Source organism: Tachyglossus aculeatus, chromosome 11 (genome assembly GCF_015852505.1).
Source record: "Tachyglossus aculeatus isolate mTacAcu1 chromosome 11, mTacAcu1.pri, whole genome shotgun sequence".
NCBI lineage: Eukaryota > Metazoa > Chordata > Mammalia > Monotremata > Tachyglossidae > Tachyglossus > Tachyglossus aculeatus.
Window position 1 is genome coordinate 20,322,356 of NC_052076.1, and position 13,841 is coordinate 20,336,196.

Sequence of the window (13,841 nt, forward strand, 5' to 3'; positions counted from 1 at the left end):
CAAAGAGAAGACTGGGTTGCTGGTGGGTGAGTCGGGGTTGGGAATAGAGGTGCTGTGGTTTATTGGTCACCCAGCGTTCCCAGAGCCATTGAAAGCAGGATGGAGGGGAGAGGGTCCAGTTGCCATAGAATCAAAGAGCCCTCCTTGCAGCAGGAGGAACTCAAGCTAGATTTAAAAAAGATTTTAGCCACTGTACTGTCAAGGTTTGCGTCCCTATAAGAGTTTAAGAGAGATTTTGTAATATTCTCTAGAGATTTTTAAGATTAAGATACCCACCACACCCCCCACTTTGTCCCCAACCCCAGTTTGGTTATGGTGCCCTCACACTTGGAAGCAGAAGGGTGAACCTCCAGAAGAAGCCCTCCCAACCCAGGATTATAAAGCAGGGGTGTTCTGCTTCTTCTGTTCTTTCACCCCCACGGGAACAGAACCATGCTTGGAGAGCGCTAGTAGGACAAAGGGATTTATTTCTCCGGCCCACACTCTGACACCCAGGGCTGCAGGGTTTTTTGCCTGGGGATGACAGTCCTGGTTGCTGTTGCTGTCTTGGCTCTCCTGGCTCCTCTGATCTTAGTAAACGTAACCAGCATGACAGATGCAGGAAACATCTGACTCCTGAAAGGCTCGGTTCAAGCCCTGGCTGGTGCAGCTGGAGGTCCCTGGGGTGAGAGGGGGAGGAGGAAGAGGAGAAAGGTCATGTTTGGTACAGCAGTGGCAGTAGAAATACTGGAACATGGCCTCTGTAGTGACAGAATCCCAAAGAGATCTGCCTGGCTTCCACATGCAAGTGTGTGTTCTTTATTGAGCACATATTTGTGGGCAGAGCACTGAACTAAGTACTTGGGAAAGTAAAATTACAATAGAGTTGGTAGACCTGATCTCTTCCCCAAAGGAGCTTACAGTCTTCTGGAGAAGCAGTGTTGCCTAGTGAGTACAGCATGGTTCTGGGAGTCAATAGGTTATAGATTCTAATCCTGGTTCCCCACTTGTCTGCTGTGTGATCTTGGGCAAATCACTTCACTTCTCTGTGCCTCCATAACCTCATCAGTAAAATGGGGATTGAGACTGTGAGCCCCATGTGGGACAGGGACTGTGTCCAACCTGATTACCTTGTATCTACCCCAGTGCTTACAGCAGTGCTTTGCACATAGTAAGTGCTTAACAAATAGCATAATTAATGCTGTAATTAATTATAAGGGAGATAGGCATTAAAATAAATTGTGGATAGGGGAAATAGTAGAGTATAAGGACAGGGACATAAGGGTTTATGGGGCTGGGCTGAGTATCAAAATGTTTATAAGCTACACGGCCAACTGCATAGTTGGCGCAGAGGTAAGGGTGGATAGGGGAAATTCATTCATTCATTCAATCGTATTTATTGAGAGCTTACTGTGTGCAGAACACTGTACTAAGCACTTGGGAAGTATAAATCGGCAACATACCCCTACCCAACAATGGGCTTACAGTCTAGAAGAGGGGAAACAGACAAAAAAACAACAACAGAACAAGTAGATAGGTGTGAATACCATCAGAATAAATAGAACTATAGCTATACATAGATCATTAATAAAATATAGTAAATATGTACAAATGAAATAGAGTAATAAATATGTGCAAATATATACAAGTGCTGTGGAGAGGGGAAGGCAGTAGGGTAGAGGGAGGGAGGGCGATGGTGAGGGGAGGAGGAGGAGAGGAAAAAAGGGGGGCTCAGTCAGGGAAGGCCTCCTGGAGGAGGTGAACTCTCAGTAGGGCTTTGAAAGGAGGAAAAGAGCTAGTTTGGCAGATGTGCGGAGGGAGGGCATTCCAGACCAGAGGAAGGACATGGGCCAGGGGTTGATGACAGGACAGGCAAAAACAAGGCACAGTGAGGAGGTTAGCGGCAGAGGAGTGAAGTGTGCGGGCTGGGATGTAGAAGGAGAGAAGCGGGTGAGGTAGGAGTGGGCGAGGTAGGAGGGGGAGAGGTGATGAAGAGCCTTGAAGCTGAGAGTGAGGAGTTTTTGCTTGATTCAAAGGTTGACAGGCAACCACTGGGAAAATGAGAGCTTAGTTGAAGATAGGCAAGAGGTTGTGGAGGATTTGGATGGAGTGGACTCCATTAGATTTGGCAAGAAGGAGGTTGTTGGTGACCTTGGAGAGAGCTGCTTCACTCAGGTGAAGGGGGTGGAAATTAGATTGTAGGTGGTCAAGAAGGAAGTTGGAGGAAGAGAAATAGAAGCAGTGCATGTATATAATCCGTTTGAGGAGTCTGAACAAAGCTGGGATGATGAAGATGGGGCAATAGCTGGAAAATTCAGTGGGTTCCAGGGAATGTTTTAGGGATAGTGGTTTGTGATTGTGTTCGAAGACAGCAGGGAAGGGGCCATCAAGAGTGAGCAGCTGAAGATGGTGGTGAAGGAGGGAGGAAGACTGGGAGCAGTGATTTTAGAAGACAAGAATGGAAGGTAATGAATTTGGAGGGGGTAGATTTAATAAACAGACAGGAGATCTCTATTTGATAGATGACTGAACAAGGTGAGAGAGTGGATGTGAGGGTGGTGAGAAGGTCATTTTGGAAAGCCCTTCTGATGGTTTTTAAAGTACTACCTGTACAGTAGTTTCACCCCTAGGGGAGTACCAGCTAGATATTTGGGGTCATTGCTATGGGAACAATGCTTGGTATTCAAGGTGGGGCCCACACAGCTTGGACTCACCTGGCTGGGAGGAGGAGGAACTGCCACAGGGTAAACAGGACGTCATGCTGGGGCGCAGCCCATAGGTGCCCTTAGGACATGGGGAACAGTCCTCAGGTCGCTGGGCCCCCCTGGAGCTTCTGTGTGTGGCAGCAGGGCAAGGCCTGGGGTCAGAGTTCATGGTGGGGCGGTAATGCCCAGAAGGGCAGGGGTGCTGAAGGTAATCCTTGCTGCCTGGGGAGACAAATATACATGAGACTAACTCAAAGCTGTGAAGCTGGTGGAGTGGGAGCCATTTAACAATTATGGCTCAGGGCCAGAGGAAACTGGGGTTTCCCCCACTCTCCATCCCTGAGCACCTGCCCCCTGCAATCTCTCTTTGGCCACAAGACCCTCCCTTCCTTCCCATATTTTGGGTGGTACCTGGAATTCTGCAAGGCTCCTGCCCTACTGTAAGTGCCTGAGCATTTTTAACTGATGGTCTTCTGCATATGATTTACATGAATTTTTTAATAGAAAATGTCCCACTATTCTCCCAGTTCCTGCTTCTTTTTTCTAATGTTTTCAATCCTTACCTGGATCAGTGGTCTGAGCTTCTGGTGAGGATCCATTTGGATCTCTCCAAGCTCTTCAGTAGCTTTTGGCAGAGGAGCCTCCAACTCAACTTCTATCCAGATTCACCCTCAAGGTCCCATTCAGCATGGCTCAGTGGAAAGAGCCCGGGCTTTGGAGTCAGAGGTCGTGGGTTCAAATCCCGGCTCTGCCACTTGTCAGCTGGGTGACTTTGGGCAAGTCACTTCACTTCTCTGGGCCTCAGTTACCTCATCTGTAAAATGGGGATGAAGACTGTATGCCCCACGTGGGACAACCTGATCACCTTGTATCCCCCCCCCCCAGTGCTTAGAACAGTGCTTTGCACACAGTAAGCACTTAACAAATGCCATCATTATTATTATTCCCTCCTAACCTCCCCCAGACGCATGGCCTAGAGGAAAGACTGGACTGGGAGTCAAGAGATCTGGATTCTAATCCCTGCTCCACCACCTGCCTGCTGTGTGACGTCGAGCAAGTTACTTAGTTTACTGGCATTTCTATTTCCTCATCTGTGAAATGAGGATTCAGTACCTGTTCTCCCACCTCCTTAGACTGTGAGCCCCATGTAGAACAGGGACTGTGTCTGATCTTGTATCTACCCCACTGCTTGTCACAGAGTAAGTGTTTCACAAATATCACAATGATTTTAATTATGATGACCCCTGCCCCCACTGCCTACCTCCCAATCTTTCTCTTCCACCACTCTCTGCCTTTACCCTGAGCATGCTGGACAGGGCTGGCAGGGTAGAGAGGCCTGGACTGGGTTCCAGTACAGGCCTGCATCACAGAGCCTGCAACTTGTCTCTTCAGAGTCCCGCAGACCACTCCCATTCAGAGCCATGGAACCTCCACGACATGGCAGGCCAGCAATACTGCCTGGGGGGGCAGTAATAGGGAAACATCTACAGAGAAAACTGGAACAATGGGCAGAAGCTGTGGGAGAGTAGGAACCTTGACGGAAGGGAAAATTAAATGGCCTGGGGGCCAACTGTCTCCTCCACAGGTACTAGCTGACCTGTGCACGTGGTCTGGCTTCCCCACAGGTACCCACTAACAGAGAGTCTGCCGATGTCCCCAGAGCTGTGATTAGAGCCCCAGGCATGTCAAATCGAACCCCACCAGCTCCCTGGAGTGAATTTAAGGTGGGGTCTGACCACAGTTTCTGGTCAGTGTCAGCCTGCTTTTCTTACCAACACTGACCTTGTAGCTCAGCTGGAAGGGGCAGGGAGGATAGTTGGGGATGAGGGGAGGAGGCAAGTTGTGCAGAGGGAGGGGGCACAAGAAAACAGTAGTAGTAGTAGTAGTAGTAGTAGTAGTAGTAGTAGGAACAGCAGTAGCATTAGTGGTAGTATTGGTATGTATGGTGCACCTACCGGGAAAATGGAACAGAAGCATGAGTACATTCCTTGAACACTTGGAGCTTACACTTTTAGTGGGAGACAGACTTAAAAAATATTTACATTTAGAGTAATCAGAATAAATAATTGAAAGTACAATGTACATTCATGCTTGCATGTGCACAGGTGTGTGTGTGTGTTGGTGTATGTGCTGAAGATGGACACAGAATAAATACTAAAGAGGGAAGAGTGGCTTTTGCTATGACTGGGCTATTGGGAACTAATCAGGGTGTTGATGGAGGTTAGATTTTAGGAACAATTTGAAGACGGAAGGGCTGTGGTCTGGCAGATTCGGGATGAGTGAGGAGGAGTCCCAAAACAGGCAATACAGTGGGAGATGGGGTGGAGATGAAAGAGATGAGATCCAACCATCATATCAGCCCTCTACTCCCCTCTAGGGACTGATAGTGCTATCACCTGGAGATAGGATTAGAAATAGAAGAGACAGGTGGCCACAGTCAGTAAAGGCCCCTGGAAAACCTCTGTACATGTTCAGGTGGATGGTGGGCATACTCACAGCTGCTCAACTGTGCGGTAGGTGGAAGATACTTCTGGACAAGCATAGCCCCCGGGACACATGGGGGGAATACCAGTCTGGGGACCACAGAAGGAACCAGCTCTGCACAAGGTCTCACTCATGGAGCCTGCAACAGAGAGGAAGCAGACACACTGGGTTTGGAGGAAGGTGGGGAGTGAAAGCTGCAACTCAGAACTATCAGTACCCACTGCTCCATGACAGCCTTGCCCAGGCCAATTAGGCATATTTATTGAGCGCTTACTGTGTATACCACACTGATTTAAGCGATTGGAAGAGTACAATATAACAATAAACAGACACAGTCTCTCTCCACAGTGAGTTTACAGTGTAGAGGGGGAGACAGACATTAATATAAATAAATTACAGATATGCACATAAATGCTGTGGGGCTGGGGGGGGACGACTAATAAAGGGGGCATGTCAGGGTGATGCAGAAGGGAATGGGAGGGAAAGGAGGGCTTAGCCAGGGAAGGCCTCTGGGAGAAGATGTGCCTTCAATAAGGCTGTGAAGGAGGTGGTGGGGAGAGTAATTGTCTGTCAGATATGAGGAAGGAGGGCATTCCAGGCCAGAGGCAGGATGTGGGCAAGAGGTTGGCGGTGAGATGGATTAGATCATGGTACAGTAAGAAGGTTAGCATTAGAGGAGTGAAATGTATGGGCTGGGTTGTAGAAGGAGAGTAGTGAGGTGAGGTAGGAGGGGGCAAGATGATTGAGTGCTTTAAAGCCAATGGTGAGGAGTTTTTGTTTGATGCAGAGATGGATGGGCAACATGACCTGACCTTTTTGGTAGAAAAATGATCCGGGTAGCAGAGTGAAGTATGGACTGGGGTGCGGAGAGACAGGAGGCTGGGGGGTCAGCAAGGAGGCTGATACAGTAATCAAAGTGGGATAGAATGGATTGGATAAACGTTGTAGCAGTTTGGATGGAGAGGGAAGGGTGGATTTTAATGTTGTTGTGAAGGCCAAACCAACAGGATTTAGTGATGAATTGAATATACGGGTTGAATAAGAGAGAGGAGTCAAGGATAATGCCAAGGTTACGGGCTTGTGAGACAGGAAGAATGCTGGTGCCAGCTACAGTGAATGGGAAAGTCAGGGGGAGGGCAGGGTTTGGGTGGGAAGATAAGAAGTTGTTTTAGACATGTTAATTTTGAGGTGCCAAAGGACATCCAAGTAGAGATGACTTGAAGGCAGGAGGAAATGCAAGACTGCAGAGAGGGAGAGAAATAAGGGCTGGAAATGTAGATGTGGGTATCATCCACATAGAGGTGGTAGTTGATGCCATGGGAGTGAATGAGTTCTCCAAGGGAGTGGGTGTAGATGGAGAATAGAAGGGGATTCAGAACTGAACCCTGAGGGACCCACACAGTTAGGGGGTGGGAAGGCAGAGGACGAGCATGTGAAAGAGACTGAGAATGAGTGGCCAGAGAAATCGGAAGAGAACCAGGAGAGGACAGTGTCAGTGAAGTTGAGGTTGGAGGTTTTAGGAGAAGGGGGTAGTAGAGAGTGTCATAGGTAGCTGAGAGATGGAGGATTATGATGGAATAGAGGCTGTTAGATTTGGCAAGAAGAAGATCACTGGTGACTTTTGAGAGGGCAATTTCTGTAGAGTGAAGGTGATGGAAGCCAGATTGGAAGGGGTCAAGGAGAAAATTGAAGGAGAGGAATTGAGACAGCAAGTGTAGACAACTCACTTAAGGAATTTGGAGAGGAAAGGTAGGAGGGAGGTGGGCTATAACTATAGGGAGCCGTGGGGTCAAGGGAGGGCTTTTTTAGGATAGGGGACATGGAATTGTTTGAAAACAATGAAGAAGAAGGCATTGGAGAGTGACAGTTGAAGATGGCAGTTAGTGAGGGAAGAAGGGAGAGGGCAAATATTTTAATAAAGTGTGAAGAAGTGGGGTCATAGGCACAGGTGAAGGGGGGTGAACTTTGAGAGAAGGTAGGAGATCTCCTCTAGAGATACTGCTGGGGAAGGTGGGAGAGTTGAAGAAGGGGCAGGAGGTGGGAGGGAAAGGGGGGTTAGTGTCAATTTTCTCAATAAAGTAGGTGCCCAGGCCATTAGGGGCAAGGGATGGGGAAGGTGGGGGACAGGGAGTTTGAAGAGGGAGTTAAAAGTCTGGAACAACTGGTGAGGGCAATGGGCATGGATGCCAATAAGGATGAAGGATTTTGCCGGGCAGAGGAGAGAGCAGAGTAAAAGCCCAAAAGTATAAACTTGAAGTGGACAAAGTTGGCCTTATATCTAGGTTTCCACCAGCAACACTCTGAAGCAAATGCACAAGAGCTATGGATGAAGAAGGTTGAGGTGACCCAGGGCTGTGGGTTAGTGGTACAAGACCTGCAGGGGTTAAGAGCTGGACTGGAATCCATTTCTCCATTACTCCCTCGCCCCCACACCAAGCCCTAGAGAAGCTGAGACCTCCAGTCCTCTGGGGTGCTGGAAGTCCCTGTCATTTTTCTTGATTTCCCCTGACATGAAGCAGGAGAGCCTGGGTCATTGGTAGAAGGAACAAAGGCTGAGAGGAAGGAAGCAGAAATAGTGGGTTGGAGGGTGACAATTAGGGAAACAGCATTGGGCTCAGGAGTTTAAAGGACAAAGGAGCTGGGTCTTGGGTATGTGTCTGTCTCTAGAATCTGCTTTTTTTTTTCTCCACAATATTTCCTGTACCCATCCCTTCCCTTACAACCAAGCCCTCATCACCTCGGGAATATAACACTTCATCAGTTTCCTCACTGGACTCCCTGCCTACAGACTCTTCAGGTTAAAACACTGCTTAGACACTACTCAAAAAAATCCCCAGTGGCTAATCATTTCTCTCCACATCATTCAACCCACATATTAAATTTATCACCAAATCCTGTCAGTTTAAAACTCACATCACTAAAATCCAACCTTTCTTCTCCATCTAAACTGCTACCAAGGTAATACAAGCACTTATCCTATCCCATCTTGACTACTGCATCTGTCTCCTTCCTGACCTCCTGTCTCTCCCCACTTCAGTCTATACTTCACTCTGCTACCTTGATCATTTTTTACAAAACTGTTCAGTCCATGTTCTCTCACTCCTCAAGATTTTCCAATTGTTGCCCATCCACCTCCATACAGTGCTTTGCACACAGTAAGCACTCAGTAAATACCACTGAATGAATGAATGAGCATCAAACAGAAACTCCTTACCATAGGCTTTAAAGCACCCTTTCCCCTCCTATCTTACCTCCCTGGTTTCCTACTACAACCTAGCCCACACACTTCACTCCTCTAATGCCATTTCTACTTGGATGTCCTCCCGTCACCTAAACTTAACATGTCCAAAACAGAGCTCCTTACCTTTCCACCCAAACCCTGTCCTCTCCCAGACTTTCCCATCACTGTAGATGGCACCACTATCCTTCCCATCTCACAAGCCCATAGCCTTGGAATTATCCTTGACTCCTCTCTCTCATTCAACACACATATTCAATCTGTCACCAAATCCTGAAAGTCCCACCATCAAAACATGGCTAAAATCACCCTTTCCTTTCTGGAGAAGCAGCGTGGCTCAGTGGAATGAGCATGGGCTTTGGAGTCAGAGATCATGGGTTCTAATCCCAGCTCTACCAATGGTCAGCTGTGTGACTTGGGCAAGTCACTTAACATCTCTGTGCCTCAGTTACCTCATCTGTAAAATGGGGATTAAGTCTGTGAGCCCGCCATGGGACAACCTGATCACCTTGTAACCTCCCCAGCGCTTAGAACAATGCTTTGCACATAATAAGCGCTTAATAAATGCCATCGTTATTATTATTATTATCCAAACTGCTACCATGTTAGTTAAATCACTCATCCTATCCTGCTTAGATTACTGCATCAGCCTCCATGCTGACCTCCCAACCTCCTGCCTCTTCCCACTCCAGTCCATATTTCACTCCCCTGCCCAGATCACCTTTTTTTTAATGGCATCTATTAAGTGCAGTCTACAGGGGACTTTCCCAAGTGCTTAATACAGTGCTCTGCACACAGTAAGTGCATAATAAATACAACTGAATGAATGGATGAATGAATGAATGAACCTACTCACTGTGCCGCAATCTTGTCTATCTCACTGCTGACCCCTAGCCTACATCCTGCCTCAGGCTTGGAATGCTCTCCCTCTTCATATCCAGCAGACCTTCACTCTCCCCACCTTCAAAGCCTTATTAAAAGCACATCTCCTCCAACAGCCTTCCTTGAGTAGGCCCTCATTTCCTGTTCTCCCACTCTCTTCTGCGTTGCCCTTGCACGTGGATTTGCATCCTTTAAATACCTTTCCCTCAGCCCCACAGCATTTATGTACCTGTGCATGATTTATTTGTTATATCAATGCCTTTCTCCCAATCAATCAGTCAATCAAGCAATCTTATTTATTGAGCACTTACTGTGTGCAGGGCCCAGTACTAAGCACTTGGGAGAGAACAACACAATGATATAACAGGAAAACACCACTCTAGACTGTAAACTCATTGTGGGCAGGGAATATGTCTAGTAATTCTATATATTGTATTTGCCTAAGTGCTTAATATAGTATTCATTCATTCATTCAATTGCATTTACTAAGTGCTTACTGTGTGCAAAGCACTGTACTTGGCACTTGGGAAAGTACAATGCAGCAATAAAGAGTGACAATCCCTGCCCACAACAAACTCACAGTTTAAAGTGGGGGAGACAGACATCAATACAAATAAACAGGCATCAGTATAAATAAACAAAATTGCAGATATATGCATAAGTGATGTGGGGCAGGGAGAAGGGGGAAGAGCAACAGGAGCAAGTCGGGGTGATGCAGAAGGGAGTGGGAGATGAGGAAAAGTGGGGCTTATTCTGGGAAGGCCTCTTGAAGGAGATGTGCCTTCACTAAGGCTTTGAAGCTGAGGAGAGTAATTTTCTGGTGGATTTGAGGAGGGAGAGAATTCCAGGCCAGAGGTAGGACATGGGTCAGAGGTCGGAGATGAGAGAGGCAACATCAAGGCACAGTGAGAAGGTTAGCAACAGAGAAGCGAAGTGCGTAGGCTGGGTTGTAGGAGAGAAGCGAGGTAAGGTAGGAGGGGACAAGGTGATAGAGTGCTTTGAAGTCAATGGTGAGGAGTGTTTGTTTGATACACAGGTGGATAGGTAACCATTGAAGATTTCTGAAGAGGAAGGTGACATGACCTGAACTTTTCTATAGAAAGATATCTGAGCAGCAGAGTGAAGTACTCTGCACACAGTAAGTGCTCAGTAATTCTAATTGATTGATTGGCTTTCAGGTTCTCCATCAGCTGTTTTCCCCTTACCATCCCAACTCACACTACTTGCACTTCCCAAACTAATCTTCTTTTTGTGCTTTTCTCTCAACTCTCCCATCAAGGGGAGGCGAATGTTAACTGGACAGAAGTGGAGAAGTAGTGTGGGGCAGAGGGGATGGAGATTCTGAACTTTGACCTTGAACACTCAGCTGGGAATTGTGCCTGGGGCTGCAGAGACGCACACAGGAGAGTGGACTGGACCAGAACAGGACAGGAGAAAGTCCAGCCCTGCTCAGGCCCCAGCTTCCATGCTCTTTGGCTGAAGGTTCAACCCACTGGACCTCCTGAGGGGAAAGGGAATCAAAGACATCACTCCAGGCCGAGTGAGAAATGAGGTAACACCCTGGGAACATGGGGAAGCCTTACCTCGAGGGCACTCATAGCCAGGTCTGCAAGGAATGCCACGGACGTTGACCAGGCCGGTCAGCAACGGGTCAGGGCAGTAAAGGCCTGGAGGGCAGGGCTCACACTCTTCCCATGATGTGGCACCTAGCTGGGTCCTAAAGGTACCTGGAGGGCAGAGCAAGGCCCTTTGCTTTCCTGGGCACCAGTGCCCTGGAGGGCAGAGGTGGTCTTCATAAGATGACAGGCCTAATGGTAAAGATGTAGTGGGAACAAGGTTAGAGGAAGCAGTAGATTTGAGATGAAGTAGATGGAGACTCCCAGCCTGACCTCCCCTTTGGTTTCATCCAATTGGAATCACCCACCACCCTGCCCAAAGGTGCTACTCACCAGGGGTTGGGCAGTCATATCCTGGTGGGCATGGCTGGCATTCTCTCTGGCTCCAGGCCCCTAGTTCTGCCTGATACGTGTTCTCAGGACATTCTTGAGGGCCCCTGCCTTCAAATTCCCTCCCTCCAGGGCAGTAATAACCAGGAGGACAAGGATAGGTCACTGGGTCACCTAAAGGGAAGGGAGGCCAAAGCAAAGTGTGGATTAGGCTCTGGTCACCCATTTTCACACCTCCTCCATACAAACTTCATTCTGGCTAGGAGCTTTCTATACTCTGACCAATCCCAGTCCCCAGTATTCCTTGCTCCCAAACCTACTTTGCACCAGTGTCCTGGAGGGCAAGGCCAACAGTCCTCTCTCCACCTGGCACCCAAGGATGCCCTTAAAGTGTTGGCTGGGCATGGAATTGGTGAGTCACTGCCCTCTGGACAATAAAATCCTGAAAGGGAAACGTAGAGAGTTACTTCTGATTGACTTGAGAGCATCAAATTCTCTCCATTTTAAGCTGGGCCCTTCTGGTAAATAGAGGTTAAAGAATTGGCCAGGACACTAACAGCACAAGTGAACCCTGAGCTTTGGGAGAGGAGCAGGGTCACCCTGAGGTCAGGAAGAATTTGACTCTCCTTCCTGTTTCTGATGAGATCATTATGTTCCACTGCATGCATTGTACTGGGCAGCCATACAGCGTAATAACATCAAACAAAAATCTCCCCAACCTCTTTAGTCTGGGCTATTTCTCGCTGATATCTCTCTTGTTTCAGAGTCATTGCATTTCCCCTCCCACGTTCCTGCTGACACAAGGACACTTCTGACTTGGGATGAGGAGGATGGATGTTTTCAAATTTTCAACTGCCACAGCCCCAGGGAGACCCCATAAGCCCCTCCCACCCCCAACCTCACTCAAGTTATGCCCTGAGGTGGCTGTCTGAAGCCAGAAATAAGGAGAGGAGATGGGCTAGTATCAGGAAGGTCAGGCAAGGACAATGTAAATTTTCTGGTCCCAAAGGGACATTTTTGTGGGTTAAATGATATTTGAAAACTCTCTGCAACGCTGAATTAAAAATTTGCTCCCAAAGTTCAGGATCAGGCCTCCAACCACAGAGGAATTGTTCCCTCTTTCCTTATTTGGACACTGGAAAGGTTTTTCAGAGCAGGAGTAGTTTGTGTGGATAACAAAGTTCAGAGCATGTGCAAAGCATGAAAATATGGAGGTGGGCAGTCCCTGGACCCTCTCCATACTCCTCAGTCTCTTCAGGGACTGGAGGCTTCAGTCAAAATCCAGAGAGGAGGTGATGGTACTGGTCCCATTTAGCCTCCCGGTTGGGTTTGATACTTCTTGGCTGACCCTGATTGGTTGAGACAGGGAGAGCCACCCAGAGAAGTATGGGCAGAGCTGGAAATACCAGTTGGTGCCCAAGCTGAGAGTCAGCACTTCTTCTCCATCAGGGACAGAATGTCCCCAGGAACGCCCTGCTGGAATTTCAGTACTGGAATTCACCATTCTCCCAGGGCAAAGGAGTGTCTGATCAATCTGTTCAGCAGGTGACTGACAATTCTTCCCCAGACAGGCCATCCGTGGATGCACTTCACACATTCAAGTTAGGAGAAGACAAGAAATGAGAGGCTCTGACTAGAACTTTCCAATCTGCTCACAGTATCTTCCTCTCAAATGGGGTTGCTTATTTTGATCCATGCTGAATCCTGGGTGGGATTCATAAGTGGTAGCTAGAGAGTGTTCTCAAATTTCTGAGAGGAAGGGGACTGCTTCCGGGGTAAAGGTCATTCAAAGCTTGGAGGACCTCAACAATTCCTTGGACTCTTCCTTGAAAATCAGCTCTGTTTTGCTCACTTGTATTGATCACTTCATACTATTTCAAGCCCATTAGGGTTTTACAGACAAGAGTGGTTAGTCAAGTTATTGAGGGCCTCACAGCAGTCTGCAGCAGCTGAGCTGGACCAGGAACCCAGCTCGCCAATTCACTGTTCTTCAGATATTGCTGCTCTTGTGGGCTGGAAGCCCAACTTGAACCAACTTCCCATCAGACAACTCCTTAAAGTGACAGAAACTTGCTCCCAGGCACAGGTTCAGACAGAAGGAGGGCTCTTTGCCTACCCATTGGGCACAGCCCTGCACCAAGATGTCCCCTGTGGCACAGACTTGAGCAATTCCTACAGGCCTGTGGAGTTGGTTCAGAGCTCCCAGCTGAGCAGAAATAACCGGGGGCACATTTTCCATGCAGTCTTCCATCTCTGCAGCAGACAAGGGAAAGGGAGGAAAACAGGACGGGACTTGAGAAGTTAATTTAGAGGCACAGTATCAAATCACAGAATAAACAGAACAATAAAGGCCTCATTCATTCATTCATTCAATCGTATTTATTGAGTGCTTACTGTGTGCAGAGCACTGTACTAAGTGCTTGGAAATATAATGCAGCAATAAAGGGACACAATCCCTGCCCACAGCAGGTTCACCATCTAGAGCAGGGGAGAAAGACACCAATACAAGTAAAAAGGCATCAATATAAGCAAATAGAATTTATATATAAAAATATATATAATTATATATTATAATCATATTATATAATTATAATTATAAATATATAT

The 13,841-nt window shown here is 47.6% G+C and overlaps 1 protein-coding gene across 8 annotated transcripts in view; it reads right to left on the reverse strand.

Moving 5' to 3' along the window:
• Positions 1 to 2,685: 2,685 nt before the first annotated feature.
• LOC119935195 (putative white-brown complex homolog protein 30) overlaps positions 2,686 to 13,841 on the reverse strand; it is a 41,080-nt gene continuing 29,924 nt past the window's right edge. For 5 of the 8 annotated variants that reach the window (XM_038754857.1, XM_038754856.1, XM_038754854.1 and 2 more), the window contains 6 exons: positions 13,351 to 13,487; positions 11,555 to 11,676; positions 11,238 to 11,408; positions 10,872 to 11,096; positions 5,181 to 5,307; positions 2,686 to 2,906 (listed from right to left, as the gene is read on the reverse strand). In XM_038754857.1, the coding sequence (XP_038610785.1) occupies positions 2,843 to 2,906; positions 5,181 to 5,307; positions 10,872 to 11,096; positions 11,238 to 11,408; positions 11,555 to 11,639 (672 nt within the window). In that variant the 5' untranslated portion in view covers positions 11,640 to 11,676; positions 13,351 to 13,487 and the 3' untranslated portion in view covers positions 2,686 to 2,842. The remainder of the gene's footprint in view (positions 2,907 to 5,180; positions 5,308 to 10,871; positions 11,097 to 11,237; positions 11,409 to 11,554; positions 11,677 to 13,350; positions 13,488 to 13,841) is intronic. The other 3 variants (XM_038754859.1, XM_038754852.1, XM_038754853.1) reach the window with 1 other exon arrangement.